This window comes from Mastigoproctus giganteus, chromosome 9 (assembly GCF_048544385.1).
Source record: "Mastigoproctus giganteus isolate SK-2022 chromosome 9, ASM4854438v1, whole genome shotgun sequence".
In the NCBI taxonomy this organism is placed as follows: domain Eukaryota; kingdom Metazoa; phylum Arthropoda; class Arachnida; order Uropygi; family Thelyphonidae; genus Mastigoproctus; species Mastigoproctus giganteus.
In genome coordinates this window covers 202,710,053-202,726,716 of record NC_143583.1, presented here as the reverse complement: position 1 = coordinate 202,726,716, position 16,664 = coordinate 202,710,053, and the positions used below count along the sequence as shown (strand labels likewise).

General features: G+C 36.2%; 1 protein-coding gene across 3 annotated transcripts in view; it reads right to left on the bottom strand.

Annotated features, from left to right (window-relative positions):
• Positions 1 to 16,664, bottom strand: part of Elp3 (elongator complex protein 3) — a 184,985-nt gene that overhangs the window by 110,676 nt on the left and 57,645 nt on the right. For all 3 annotated transcript variants that reach the window (XR_016547428.1, XR_016547427.1, XM_090381923.1), the window contains exon 7: positions 4,103 to 4,171. Coding sequence is in view for 1 of the 3 variants with exons in the window: in XM_090381923.1 (XP_090238049.1) it covers positions 4,103 to 4,171 (69 nt within the window). In the remaining 2 variants the exon portion in view is untranslated. The remainder of the gene's footprint in view (positions 1 to 4,102; positions 4,172 to 16,664) is intronic.

Genomic DNA, 16,664 nt, shown 5'->3' with positions numbered 1-16,664 from the left:
TTTATTTATTGAACTATTGAATTCCAATCTACATAAAATTACATTCTTTAAATCCTACATTAAATTATACACATTTATATTAATATAAATATTTATATTTACATAAACTATTATTAATATACAGCCAGGCCTCGCATTACGTGAGTTCAATTAACACGATTTTCAGTTAACGCTATTTGAAAAATTATACCACTTTTCACTTTACACGATGCAACTTTCCATTTAATGTGATTTTTTTTTTTTTTTTATGCGATAGTTGAAAAAGATTTGAATCCCACGTTAAGCTTTCCGTGAGTCATACGGGCAATAAACGAACGTTGGCCTGCTGCCCGCCTCGGTGTGTTCCATCAACCATCGGAAGAAGACGTGTTACTTTTTTTGTCTCCTGCTAATAAAGACAATGCATACTTGCATAAAAATTCAAATTTTTAAATGAGCCAGAAGAAAATGTTACCGCAAAGGAGATAATGGTAAAAGAATTAGATGAAATCTTTCGTATCGCATAGAACCTCAAACAAAAGGTTTGAGGTTCTCTGCGATATTTATTTTGCCAGGGCCCAGAGAAGATTGTTGTCGGCTATCGGAAATTGATTGATGAAAAGAGAAAGTCAACGCTGTTCAAATATTTCTGCAACAGTCATTTCTTCATTGTGTATTTTATGTCTGAGGTTCCTAAACTTTCTCGGTTCACGGCGCCCTTAGTGTCTCAGTAATTTTTTCAAGGCACACCCAGACCAAAAGAAATACCCAACAGTTCCGTTTAGTAGTTAGGTCCAAACAACTTAATAAGAAATGCTGAAACTGTGAACTGCCTCGAGCTAGTAGTTCTCACGGTGTCTGACAGATGTCGAGTATCACTGTTTCCCTCGAAAATTTAAAATATTAAATTTTAAATTTTCGTTTAAAATTTAACCGCGCGCACAGTTTGGGAACCGCTGTTTTATGCAATAAACATTTAATTCCATAATTATTTGCATTATCTTTTACATTGTATACATTTAAAAAGTTATTTAAAAGGTATTTTTAAAATTCTTTATGGACATTCCAGGAGGTCAAGGACCAATTATAATTTTTCCTATTGATTATTATATTCGATTAATGCGTTTCCGTTTTGCGCGATGCACTCGCGGGACGAATTAATCATGTTAATCGAGGCCAGCCTGTAAATATATTAATATGGCTATTAATATAAATATCTAATATATATATTTATATTAATATGTAGAATTTAAAGGATGTAATTTTGTTTAGATTGGAATTCAATAGTTCAATAAATAAATTTGGAACAAGCACAAGGTATGTTTATTCTAACTTGATCCTTATTTTTAATTTAATAAATTACACTGCATTGGGACTACCTTGTCCATACAATATTAGAAAGTGTTCATTTCATTTTCGTTGCTTTTTGGCCATTCACTTTTCTTCTACTATCATGGACAAGTATAGAAATGCAGTTCTTCATACATGATCAGGTGTAGTCCCCTGATAAAACACCTGATCATATTTGTTGCAGCTGACATCAGATCAGGCTCTTTTGCCTTACCTATATTCGACCGTTACCAAAATATATTCCCCCCCATATCTGATGACAGCTGTACCACTTTCTATTTTTATTTTTAATCTTTATTTTTGTTTTATTGGTATTTTGACGTACTAATTTTTCTTTACAGTTCTATTGGCTTAGTAATTTAGCCCATAATTTTCTTAATTCATCATAACTTTTAGGATATTAACATTTTCACATATCTACTACACTTCTTTTTCAACTATTCTCGCCCTTCTAGTTACTGGCACTTTGTGTAACTTTCACATTCATTTATGCAAACTTTATTCAATATATCAATACAAACTTATATATACTCTTGCATCCTTTAATACTGCCTTGCACTTTTAGGTGCATCTGTCATACCTGACTCATTAATCTTTCATTTACTGAAATCATTTCATCAACTGAATACCTTTTTATCCTAAGTAACTTTTTAAACAATACCTTTAAGGGGTTACATATAACATTCATTTACACACACACACACAATGTCAAAAAAAAATGCCTCATCACTCCAAACAATCTTATTGGCAAACAGAGTGTCTGTCCTCTGCAGATTTTCTAGGCGCCTCTGTAGCCAGGTGGGAAGGAGCAGCAGTGCATAGCACACGCTTCTTGATTAGACCGGGGTTCGAGCCCGTCACCACCAAATATGGAGGATGCGGAAGGTCAGGGAATGACCACCGCATATCCCGGAGCAATATGGCCTTAGTTGCTAATGTCCCAAATAACAAACAAACAACAGCAGATTTTCTTAAAAACCACTCGGAAAATTTAACCCTACGATCAGGATCATCTTAATTCAGGGCTGCACTAATCTTGGAATGTACCTTTACCATTTTGCACACCTTAAAATGCTATGCAATTAATATTTTGGATTTGGGGATTGCTGTTTCACGAGCAGCTTGTCGGACAGATTTCCTTGGTGTTTGTCGGAAAAGTTCCAGCACCTCTTGTGATCCTGTGGGCCTCGTGGATGTGCGAGGTCTTCCTGATTGTTGCCTGTGTACATTTTGCCCAGTGCCATCCGCTTCAAACTTATCACAAATACGCAAAATTGTGAGACGCATTGGTGGTTCAGTATGGTATTCACTCCTGAACTGTCACTGGACTTCGTTGATATTTTCCGACTTCCAATACCACTTCAAATTTCTGCAGTTCAAATGTAGGTCTGGTCATCTCCATTATTACCACCAACTTGCAACTGAAAAAGAAAAAAAGTTACTGAGTTATGGGCTGATAAAGTATGTATACATTGGAAGAGAGATCGGCCGAATGGCATAAGACTTCAGCTTTACTTTTGATAACATCATTCAAATTATTTTAGGAAGGATGTAGAGTTTCTAGAATGAATATAGAGAAGAGCAACAAGATTGGTTAGAGGAACAAAGGGTGCTCATACCAAGAGAGGCTTAAGTTCTGCAAGTTGCAGAATCTGGAGACTAGGCACCTGCGAGGTGATCTGATTGAGGTGTATAAGGCCTTGAATGGTTTAAGCAGACTCAGTGCTGATGGGATACTTCCGCTTGCACAGATTAAGAACTTGAGGGAGTCATAGATTCAAATTGAGGAAAAACAGTTGTAGAATAGATGTGCGGAAATTTGCCTTTAGCCAGCGGGTAGATGATTGCTAGAACAGACTTCCATCTGTTGTTGTAGAAGTTGATAGCTTAAATAAATTTAAGGCTGAACTAGACAAACATTTGGAGTGAATGGATGGGTGAAATGTGAAGTTTTTTTTTTTTCTGGCTGATCTTGCATCATATGCCTCAACTAATGCTAACGCTCAATTCCTTCACTTTTTTTTTTTTTTTTTTCAATTTTCGTTATTTTTGATTTCATAATCAGATGTTGAGTGAAAATAATAAATTAAACAATCATTAATCAACAGGGAGGGAGAAGAAAAGGTAACAAGACTAAAAATTGTAGCAGAAAATCTCAAAATAATTTAGAAAATCCAGTTAAAAATAATAAATCAATTTTAAATTTACAGCCAATTACAAATGCAGTGATTCCCTGACCATTATTGGCCCTGTGGTCCTCCATTGATATGGGGCATAATGGACAGTCTAATTTTGTTATTTTGGTTTTATTTTATTGTAGTTAGTTTAGTCTCTATTTGTGATATTTCGTGTAATTTGGAACTGGCACCGTTAAATTCTTATGTAATTGGTTCTAAATTTAAAATTGATTTATTATTTTTAATTGGATTTTCTAAATTATTTAGATATTTTCTGCTACAATTTTTAGTCTTGTAACCTTTTCTTCTCCTTCCCTGTTGATTAATTATTATGTTTAATTTATTATTTTTGCTCAACAGTTTTGCCATGCTACTGGCATTAGTTTTGATTTAATATTTAATATCAGTTATACATTGGGCATCATGTGGAGGAACATGCATTTTACTGCCTCTAATGATAGCTATATATATATTTATTTTCTTAATTTTCGTATTATATTTTTTACTATTTTTCTTAACTACTTCATTATTCTAATTATATATATATATATATATATATATATATATATATATATATATATATATATCAAACATACCTGCTCAAGCCTATGTCGAGTTTGAAGATAAGGATTATATCTTGCTCGTATAGCACGCATAGAGGTCGGCTAAGAAAATAAATTTAAAAAAACTTAAATTAAAAAAATTGTTTTCCAATAATTTCAGAAAAGAATTGAAAAAATTATTTATTAAGACTTCTTAACAGAGAAAACTAAGGACATTCCAGAAAAATTTTACCCCACTGAGCATCTGTGAACAGGAATTTAATATATAAAATACTACTGGGAGCTTTACAAAGTTCTTTTAAGATAAAATATATATAATTTGAATATAAATATTTTATTTTTTTCTTTCACCTTGTTGGTCATGTTGTTGTGGTTGGGTTTCGTCTCCATTTATAATGTTATTTCATATAATTTTGACCTAGTGAGATTAAGAGGATACTGCTAAATTTGGATTAATGGACATTTTTGTAAATTATATTATTTGGTATTTTAATTAATTTTTTTCAAAATCATTATAGGATCGCATTCCTTCTGCAACACTATCTTGATTTATTTTCCTCCTTCCTCCATCTTTTGTTGCTGTAGTTATGTAGTGGTAAGTTAATCTGCATTAAGCTGGAAAGATTTATCCATTGAATATAATGTAAATAATTTTAAAATGTTGGTATGCCCACTATTTCTGGCTGATTTTAAGGCACCATTTCTGATAGTTTTCACCTTCTTTGCATTATTAGCAAGCACTCACTGACTCATTCGATCTTTTTTGAGCCTATTTAAAAAAAATGGAGAATTTGAAATTACCTACCAGTAAACAACACTTTTTATAAACAACATTTCAATAAACTTTAGTTTATTTATGTGTTGTCAGGGAAGCGGGAAATATATTGTGCAAAAAGAGGTGGAATAGGTTGTTGTTTGGTTTTTAGGAGCATTAGCAACTAAGGCCATATTGCTCCGGGATATCAGGTGGTCATTCCCTGACCTTTCCGCATCCTCTGTATTTGGTGGTGACGGGCTCGAACCCCGGTCTAATCAAGAAGCATGTGCTACGCACTGCTGCTCCTTCCCACCTGGCTACGGAGGCGCCTAGGTGGAATAGGACCAGGATACGTCTGCCAGGGGCAAAAGCTGATGACGTAGGGCAGATATCATCTTTTAAGGGCACAAAAGGTGATATTGTTGTACATGTTGGCACTAATGAAATTAAATGAAGGAGATCAGAGGACTTACTTAACAAGTCAGGTCAATGTTGAAAAAAAAGTCACGAGTTAGGGTTAAATTTGAAAGTGTCAAATTCTACACAGACATGATAGGAGGGAGTATATGATGAGGGCTTTGTCACTCAATTTGGCCCTGGAGAGATTGTACAAGGCTTGTGAGCTAAAACTTTTCTCAGTATGGTCTGTGCTTGTTAACAGGAGAGACTGCTTCTACAGGGATAGGATAGATAGAATGTGTGCAAGAATAGCTGATGCTATTTAAAACAATGTTAGGTGGGTCGGAAAACTGCTAGCTTGAGGGATTCACAGACTAATAGATTAACATTAGCCGCAGGCAGAGATGTAAGTGATTCTTGCACTGCTTCTACTGGAATGAGCAGCAGCCTGGAAACCAAGTTGCTGAGGATTTCAAGAACTCCTAGGAATCATCATGAAACAAGTAAATACATGGGCAGTGTTAGGGTAACTAAGAATAAGAACAGGTGCATGTATACTTGCATGTACAATAATGCTAGGTTGTATAGTAAATAATTCTGATGAATTTGAAGCGCTGGTCAAGACATCAGAGCCAGATATTGTTCGGATATCAGAGACATGGTGTCACAGAGATATAAGGAATGCAGAATTACAATTTGAGGAGTATAATGTGTACAGAAAGGCTAGGAAGGGAGGAGGAGTGATGCTGTTAGTTAAGAAACACAAAATCTGAGGGAGGACATTCAGCTGACAATGGTGGACAGTACAATGTTGAGTCAGTTTGGCGAGAAATAAGCACTGGGAAAGCAAAAATGAGGGTAGGAGTGTGTTATGGGACTAATGACACTGATGAGTACAATGAACAACTATAGAGAGAAATAGAGTGGGGCAGTAAATAGAATGATTTATAATGGAGGATTTTAACTTCCTAGATATTGTGGGTTGGTTTACTCGTGCACTAACAAGATTTTGTAGATTTACTGGATGATTGTTTTCCACAGCAGCATGTTCAAGAGGCAATCAGGGGGAGTAACACTCTTGATCTAATTATCAGCAGTGATTATTCATGCATTAAGAATTTGAAGATAAATGAACCACTAGGTGATGGTGATCACAATGTAATGATGTGGGATTTACTTAAAGATGTAACTACCATCAGGGATAAAGGGAAGGGTTTTTGCTTTTGTAAATGTAAATACAGAGGTCTCAGACATTTTTTTAAATTCTATACAGTGGGACCAACTGATCATGTTACCAAAAGCAAATTCTAAATGGGAAGCATTCGAGGAATTAATCTTGGAAGGCTTTTCAAACCAACTGAGAAATACTGTTCAATGTTTAGGCCTAAATGGATGTCATCTTGGAAGGCTTTTCAAACCAACTAAGAATTGAATGTTTAGGCCTAAATGGATGTCAGATGAACTAATGAGACTCTGGGCAGAGAAGAAAATGCATGGAATGTATATAAATTATCAGGGGACACAGAAGCCTATGGTAGATATAAACTAGTCTGTAATCAAGTCACAAAGGAGGTTAGGCAAGCAAAGATAGATTAAGAGAAATCTTAGGCAAATGATGCAAAGAAAAACAGCAAAAGCTTTCTTTACTTATATAAAGTCTAGAAGAAGGGGATGAATGAGGTTGGTATACTTGATATCATTGGTTCAACTGGTGATGCTCCTGCTCAGATAGCTGACAAACTGAATGAGTATTTTGCATCTACATTCACAAATGAGGAATTCTGTAGGGAAGTGGAAGGCAGATGCTTATTAAACTCTAACAGGGAGCTAAATGATTTCATAATAACTGAGAGCAAAGTGGAGGAGAAATTGTTCAAGTTAAACAAAAGAAAGGCACCTGGGGGTGGAAAGAATCTATCTAGTTGTATTAAAATAGGCAGTAAGGGAAGTTTAGCCATAATTATGAGTTCTTTAGCCATATGTTTAGCCTTAATTATGAGTGCATCCTTGGACTCAGAGGAAGTTCCCACAGTCTGGAGATGTCCAAATGTATCTCCAATCAACAAATGGCGATCAAAGGGTGACACAAGTAATTACAGAACTGTTGGTTTAACATGTGTTCTGGGGAAAATAATGCAGTCATTCGTTAAAGAAGCATTGCAGGATCATCTAGACAAAGCTACAGTAATAATTCAGACACAGCATGGGTTTGTTAAGGGGAAGTCTTGTCTGACTAATTTGATTGAATACTACAATGTTTTCATACAGGAACTGGATACAAAAAATGATTCTAATGTCATATACATGGATTTCATGAAAGCTTTTGATATTGTTGCACATGGAAGACTACTGTACAAATCGAAGCAGTATGGTATTAAGGGAAAGTTGCTACAATGGATAAAAGGATGGTTGAATAGGTAATGACAGGATAAAAAGATGGTTGAGTGGGTTGAGACAGAAAGTGGTAATCAATAAAGACTGCTCTTTGTGGATTAATGTTATTAGTGGAGTCCCCCAGAGTACAGTGTAAGGCCCATTGTTGTTTTGTATATTTATTAATGATACTGATGAAGTATCATTAATAAATATATTAATGATATATCAGGCTTAATGTTGAAGTTTTCTGATGAATCAAAGGTTGGCAAGGTTGCTAATGACAGTATACTACTGCAACAGGATCTAGAAAAGTTGGGGCAGATGAGCTGAGAAGTGGCAACTGAAGTTTAAAATTTATAAATGCAAAGTTCTGCATATGGGTAACAGTAACCACAGAGAAATGCACCAACTGTGTGGTACTACACTCAGGGTAGTGAAGAATGAAAAAGAGCTGGGAGGTAATTGTGCTGTCAGATATGAAGTTTTCTGAACAGTGCAGATAGGCTGCCAGAGTATGTCATGGGGTCTTGTCAATGATTTTCAAGAATTTTGCTAGGAGGGATAAGGAGGTGATTATCCCTTTGTATAATGCAATGATCAGGCCACACCTTGAGTACTGCAAACAGGTCTGGAGGCCTCGTTTTAAGAAGGATATAGAGTTGCTAGAATGAGTACAGAGAACGGCAACAAGACTGATAAGGGGAACAAAGGTATGCTCTTACAAAGAAAGGCTTAAGTTCTGCAAATTGCTGCATCTGGAAACTAGGCACCTGTGAGGTGTTCTGATTGAGGTGTATAAGGCCTTGAATGGTTTGAGAAGGCCCACTGCTGATGGGATACTTCCTCTTGCTCAGATTACAAAATCTGAGGGGGGCATAAACTCAAATTGAGGAAAGACAGTTGTAGAATAGATGTGCAGAAATTTGCCTTTAGCCAGCAGGTAGTTCATTGCTGGAACAAACTTCCATCTGTTGTTGTGGAAGTTGATAGATTAAATAAATACAAGGTAGAACTGGACAAACTTTTGAAGCAAATTGATGGGTGAAATGGGAAGTTTTTCTTTCTTTCTTTTTTTTTTTTTTTTTTTTTTTTTTTGGCTGATGCTGTATAAGCTTGCTTTCTTGCATCATATGCCTCTGCTAATGCTACGTGTTGTTTAGTCATCCAGTTCCTAACAACAGTGTATAATCATGATAGATATTGGGAAAATTTACCAATTATACTCTGGCTGCCCTCTAGGTGACTAAAACATCTTATGAGCACTACATCCTCTGTATCATTCGAACTGAATTACACAACTTGTTGAACAAAAGGAAAAAGTATATGCCGTTTGCCATTTCCATGACACAGAGACAGCCAAAAGCTCACAATGTGAATGTAACTGAATTCTCAGTGAAGAATAAGCACAAGATTATTTATCCAAACCTGGATTCAGCAATGAGACTAACGACAATTCCAATCTAGTCCTCCACCATAGCACGGATTTAGAAAATGAAATGGGTTGTAACGAAGGTACAACTGGCAGAGACTTGGAAACTTCAGCCGATCCTCAGTAAATGCACAATGATGAGAACAATTGAAGATGGAGCTGTTTACTGACAAGATGAATGACCTCATTAGAGATCTAGTCCTCTCCAAGATAAAACCAAATCTCTCTCTTGAGACTGAAGCAGAAACACCTGGTTAAGAAGAGCATCAAAGTGTCTCGCTGTAGAAAAGGAAACCAAGTTTTGGCTACACTGTTTACAGTAAATAATCTGCCATGATATCAATGGAGCCACTACTGCCATGATATCAATGGAGTTTTTCGGGGACTGTCACAAGTCCCCGAAATACACATTACATCTGAAAAACAGGAACTTAAAGTCACCAATAGCCTTTTCCCATTGTTCTGTACATATGTGGTTATTTTAAACAATTTTAAAGTAGCCTTCAAAAGCCTCTGCTGAGAAAGCATCCTTCAATGTCTAAGAATTGCAAGATATCTCCACATGCTTTACCTCCTTATCAAAACTTACTTCACCTGCCATTCAGTTCTAGTCCTCACCAAAAACCGGTCTGTTTCTAGGTTTGTCTAGAGAGGTTATCCCCAGGTATCCATCTCCAGGACCCTGTTACATAATCTTATATTAAATGAGTGACTTTCCCTCAATTATGACCCACTTAACATCTAGCTGCTAGCCCATGTGGACAACCACTCCATCACGATCAACAGCAACTCCAGAAACCTAGGAAAACACTGTTCTTTACAGTCTCTCAGTTGAGGCCAGAGCAAACAAGTTCTCTGTATCAGTTAAGAAAACCACAGATAATGTTATTTACAGATGATTTAATTAATTCCAGATCACCCATAATTAAATATCAGGATAAATCATTAACCACTGTTTTAGAGTACAAGCATTTAGCCATCTTGCTGGATGACCAACCAGGTTTTCAGTCACATATTCAAAGTCTTTCATAAAAAATAAAAAATTTTTCTACAATGACTTTTATATGTTTCATGACCTGACTGGGACCCAAGAATAACTCTCCAACTAATATATAAAGTAGTCTTCATTCCCATTATCACATATGTCTCTTCCATCCGGTTCAGAGATGCTAGTCTCATTACTAGTAAAGTCTGCTAAAAAATCCTTCCTTCTAGCTATGCTGCATATGTGTAGAACAGTCTATGCACTTGCACTTCAAGTTATTCCAGGTACACCTTCTGATTTTCATATAATATACAAAGGCTTTTGCTATTTCATTAAGAAGGGCATACCATAAAACAGAAGACTAATGTTTGAAACAAATTGATACTAAGCTGGTAAAATAGATTGTCAACCTGCACAAAAGGATCCATTATAAAAAAATTGATTCCAAACATTTCACTTACTTCAACTAAATCAGTTCAGTCGTGATTTTATCCAGAGTTGTACATGTCATTTAATATTTATGGTTATGGATCACTTAATGCTAAACTTTCCCATTTCAACTTATTTGATACTGACACTTGTATTTGTGGTGAAACTAAGGATTGGCAACATACTTTTCTACTGTCTGCTCTACGATGACCTCTATCAAGAAATCTCAGTTCACAGTGATTTGAACCAAATCCTGTAGCAAACAAAAACATCTTTTTAGCGCTTCAAAATTTTGCCAAAAAGACATCTGAAAGATCATGACAATCAGTGGAACCATCTTTCTCAAGATTTATTGTCACATAATTTAACTTTTCTCTTAATCAGTCCACTTCCTTTCTGAGTCTACAATCATTAAAACTGACTATAATTTACATCCTTCTTAACCTTTAAGGCCTACCTGATGTTGATTGGTCCATACTTACTCATGGACTCTGTTGTCCTCTAAGGCTAGCACCTTACGTTTGAGATTGCTGGCACCACACATTTGTCTGATGTGGGATTACATTTTGTTATTGGCTGTTTTTGTCTACTGTTCTATCTCTCTTTATACTCTTACCTCTTCATTTTTTACTTCTGTTGTCCTACGCTGTGTAAGGGTAAGTTTCTGTGTGTGTGTGTGTGTGTGTGTGTGTGTGTGTGTGTGTGTGTGTGTGGGCCGAATTCTTCAGCAGTGGGATTTTTACTCCCGTTTATTTTATATACGTATACAGTCACCACTTTATATGCGCAGGGGTTATGTTCCGGGAAAACCCCATGCAGTCCAAATCCACACAATGCAAAACGTAGTTTATATGACATAATGTGGGTTCTGTACCTGTACACAAAAAAAAATGTGCAAAAAAATTAAATTGAAAAAATTGTCTTCATTCGGTAAGAAAAAAATGAGAAACATGTCCATAAAATTAATCTTGCTAACACCTCTAGATTTTTAATCTAAATTCATTGCTTCTTTGTCACTGTTTTGCTGTGATAAATTTATAACAGTATCCCGCACTGTTTGAAAAAATTAGTTAAAATTGTCTGCTTAGAAGCATACTGTTTTTCTCTATAAATTTCTTCATAAGAAACTAAAGCTAATGATAAAGTTACGTGAAAATTTAATCTCCTCTCCAAATTAGGATCCATATCCAGACCTTCTTGGCTAAGCTGATTTGCAAGTCTTAAAAACTCAGCTAGTCTCTTCGAAATCAAATTTTTGTATGCATCTTCTTCTTCACATTGCGAAAAAATATCGTCCACTGATAATTGTTCTCTATGAGATTCAAGGATATCTGCTAGTTCCAGTTCTTCAAATCACTCTCCACTAATCATTTTGCCAATTCTCACAATCTCAACTATCTCTGGCATTTTGACCGTGGCTTCTTTAGTGTAACTTTGTGGCCACAGCTCTTTCCACACTGCCTTCATTGTTGAGTTCTTAACTTCACCCCACGCAAATTCAACATTTTTTACAGCAACAAGAATGTTATAATTCCACCAATAATCTTGAATTGAAAGACTGCCTATTCCATTAGTAGCTTCTACCAATTATAAAAAAGATTTTCTTAGGTAATAAAGTTTAAAGGATGCTATATACCTTGGTCCATCGGCTGAATTAACAAACTTGTATTCGCTGGAAGAAAGGTAACTTTCACATTTGGGTGCAGATCAGACAAATGTGCAGGATGACTGGGCGCATTGTCAAGAATGAGCAAGATTTTCAATGCTATGTTCTTCTTCAGGCAATATCTTTTTGTTTCAACACAAAAGCAATTTAAAAACCAATCCTCGAAGATTTTATCTGTCATCCAGGCTTTTTTGTTCAATTTCCAATGAACCGGTAAGGAGTTTTTTGATATTCCTTTAAAAGCATGAGGATTTTCTGATGTGTAAATTAGAAGCAGTTTACACTTCAAGTCACCCTCTGCATTGCCACATAGCAAAAGTGTTAACCTATCTTTTGCAGCTTTAAAACCTACGATGGTTTTCTCTTCTTTTGAAATGAATGTTCGGCTTGGCATACGCTTCCAAAATAAGCCAGTCTCATTAGCATTAAACATTTGACCTGCTAGATAGCTTTCAGCCACAATAACATCCTTTAAAGTTTTCAGATAGAAAGAAGCAGCTTCCGTATCTGCACTGGCTGCTTCGCCCATTAATCTTAATTAATGGCCTGAAAGACGTCTGCATTGGATGGACTGGCTTCTTCTTGTAAGTGATTAAAATTTGCAGAGCTTTGGCACGAATAATATCTGAACTAAGAGGCATTCTCTTTTGATTAAGATCTTCTATCCAGAAAAAAAGTAATTTTTCACTTTTCTCTATTAACGGATTTCTCACTTTTGTAGTGCTTTTTGCAGTCAATGATGTGGAACAGATAACTGAACTTTTAATTTTCGCAGCATTTTCCCTAATTCGTTAAATGCTAGATTCATTTATGCTGTATTTCTCAGTCAATGTCACAACCTTTTCACCATTTTCTAACTCCTTAACAATTTTCAATTTTTCCTCTAAATTTAAAAAATTTTTTTGCAGCTTTCTTCATTTTAGGCACTAATTAAACACACTTTATATAGACAAGAAATATTAAATCAGCAAAAGCAATGCTTACCGATTAAAACACTTTACGTTGTGCAAACCAGAAAAAGATTCTGTCTGAACAGAATCTAATGTAGGATAATGTAGAACAGAATCTAATGTAGGAAGCTAATGTAGGATAACTGATGAAGGGGGTTCTCAAATTAAGAAGTTGTTTCAAAAATAAACGGACAAATACACCACAGTTTATTGCCATGTTTAGTTATAAGAATCAGTTTTGAATACCTCTGTGATATTTTTCTAGAGCATACTTCTGGAGGTCACGACCATAAAACAATAAAAACAATTTGCACTTTCTGGTTTATCGGGCCTTTCTGTTAGTGCAATCTAATTATAAATGGGTAGTAAACCCGATCTTATTGCATTTGCAATAATACCGACAGCTGGAATTCTGTGGGATTTTATATTATTATGGTGAAATGTGTTTCTTCTTCAATGAAATCTTCAATCATGTAAAAAACATAAATAAATTATCAAACTCTGCTCTTCATTCCTATTTTTGAGCTTCATAAACAAAAATCACGCAGGTAGAGAAACTTGCCGCACAATCTAAAATTTTGGTAGTAAACACCTGACTGCACAATAGCGAAATTGCACGAATCAAGGGATGACTGTATAATATTAATTTTGCTTTACATCAGCAACACCTGCTTCCATAGGAATAGACTGATCTGTGATACTGGTGAAGGCTCAAAGTCAGAAATGGCTAATTTAAGATGTAGTCTGCACAGATGATGATGATCATTTTTGAGCATCTGCGAGGAAGAATGGGTCAGCAGCAAGTTCTTTCCAACCTCGAACTTAGTGCTCCTGTTCCAAGGTGTCAAGAGTCTACCATGACTGGCTCAACAGAGGTTGAACAACCAGGCAAAGGTCACACGAGAGACAGCCACGTGTGATCAATGCCCATAGTGAGTGGTGTGTGGCTTGTCCCATAACATAGCAAAATGGTCCACAAAACCACCCAGTACAACATAGGAATGGCAAGGCCAATGTCTTCCCCATGACTATGAGCCAGACTAGTTCTTATATGAGTTGAGGGCCCTCATAGGGACCCATACTCACTGCGAGACAAGACCAATGTCCTCCCCACGACTGAGCCATACATAAGCTCCTATATGGGTTGAGGGTCCTCACAAGTACTCGTGCAGACAAGAAACTGCACTTAGATCAGGCACATCGACACCAACACTGGACCACTGATGTGAAAATCTGTCGCCTAATCTGAGGGATTCTGTGTCAATTCTATCATGCTGATGGGCTTATCCACATTTGGAGAATGCAACATGAGACCATGGCACCTGGATGCACTGCTGGTGTTCAGCAGGCTGGAGAAAGTGGTATTATGATTTGGGAACTATTTTTGTTGCATGTCCTGAGTCCTCTGATCACCATTAATCAACAGCTTGATGGGAATGCCCACCTTCCTATTGTTGCTGACCAAGTATGCTCCTTGACAATGACAATATCCAGACAACTCCAGTATCTATCAACAAGACAATGCACCATGCCATAAGGCCTGACAGGTTACCAACTGGTTTCAGGAACATGACAATGATTTATCTGTCCTCCCATGGCCATCAAACTCACCCATTTCAACTCAATTGAACATGTTTGGGACCTACTGGAAAATGATATTCGATGCCTTGACCATCACCAATGTGCAGGAATTAGTAGGCACATGGCTAGCACTATCACAGGAGGACACCTTGTGTAGTCCGCACCAAGACATGTACAGGCTGTAGTACAGGAAAATAGTGACCTTGTGAGGTATTAGGTAGGAATGGCTAATGCAAAGCCAATTCAGTGTGTGACTGCACATGTATGTTGTTTTTTTATTTAGTTTTTTTTTTTTTTTGCTGGTACTCATAGGTCCTGCACTTTTGTCTATGGATGTGGAATTAGTCTATTAAGGATAGCGTGTGAATTGCGAACACCACAAGGTGGCCCACTTCCTCGTGTGAAGTGAGCATCTTTGTAAACACTGCTTCCTAAAGTGACTGAAACAACTAAAAAATGCACTGCACAAACATAGAACTATGCTCATTTCTGTCCATTTTTCCAGAGTTCTGTATCATCACAGCACAGAGCACCAAGGTGAAGTTGAACTAACGTTCAGGAGTTGCTTACATAATATAAACATGTGTCCACTCTGTTTATCTAAAAGATGACATACTATAACACAAAGACATCACTCAAAGCAAATCAATACAGTATCTCATCAATGGAATATCTGTAATAACTTTAAAGTCATTGGCATGCTAATGGGCATGAAAGGTGGATTCACAAAATTTTGTTTCCTATGCCTATGGGACAGGCATTCTACCACAGACCATTAACACCAGGCATGACTGGCCTCTAAGAAGCACACATAAGTCAAATGAGCAGTGTGCAGTATTTCCATTAGTGGATCCAATGAAGATCCTCCTTCTACCTCTCCACATTATAAATTTGAAATAATGAAGAGGTTTGTGAAAGCAATGGGTAAGTGAATTCAAAGGCATTTCATTACTTAAGTGAGAAATTTTCAGAGGTCAATGCTGTGAAAGTGGAAGAAAATCTTTGTGGGTCCTCAAATCATAGAACATCTGTAGGATGAAAGCTCTGAAAAATACCTTACTGTATTAAAACTAAAAGCACGGCATGCTTTCAAATGGCCTTTGTGGAAACTTTTTGGGTAACCACATGCAAAGATGGAGGTCAGAAACTGATCAATGCATATAAAGGAATGGAGTATCATAGGTCACAAATTATTTCTTGTATTCACATTCAGACTTCTTTCCTAAAACCTTGGCATGCATATGAGTAATGAGCAGAGAAAATGATTCCATCAAAACATTATGGAAATCATTTTCCATTTACTGTCATTTTTCATAATGACAGTAAATGGAAAATCACCAACAAGGTTTCTGGAACGAACATACATTGGCAGACTACTTCGGAATATTGGGATGCAACATTCTGGACAAAATACATTGGGTTAAACTGCAAAAGCAATACAAGTGTAATTGTAATCACTCTCACATATTTTGTAATGAAACTGTCTTAATTAACGTGTTCTGGATATTATTAGCAGTTGTATTACAAAAATTGCACATACTAAAAAAAAACCACATATTTGAAATCGGTGAACAAAACTGGTCTTTTAGAAAAGTGTGTTTGCATCAGTGATGGGGAGGTTTCATTTTGTTGACTACAGTGTAATTAGTGGAGGATATTAACTGCATTTTTAGATCATATTCATATGTAAACTACAAGCCTGGAAGTGTAATAACAATTTTCAGTAATAAGATATCAACTGTCAGAAAGAAAGCTAAGTTTTTTCTTATATTATTATCAAATATAATTGACATATGAAATGCAGAAGGGAAATATTTCGGTCATTCACATGAATTTCTATTAAACTGGAAGTATATTTATTATTGAGACTAGTTGTCCTGCAGCTGGAGCAACCTGCCCACTGGTAGGTTGCTCCAGCAGCAGGGCAACTAGACTCAATGCAACTCACCAGTGGGTTGCATTGTGCCCAATATGTAGTTGTTAAGCAAGAAATGCTCATTCTGTAATAAAAAATAAATAAAAC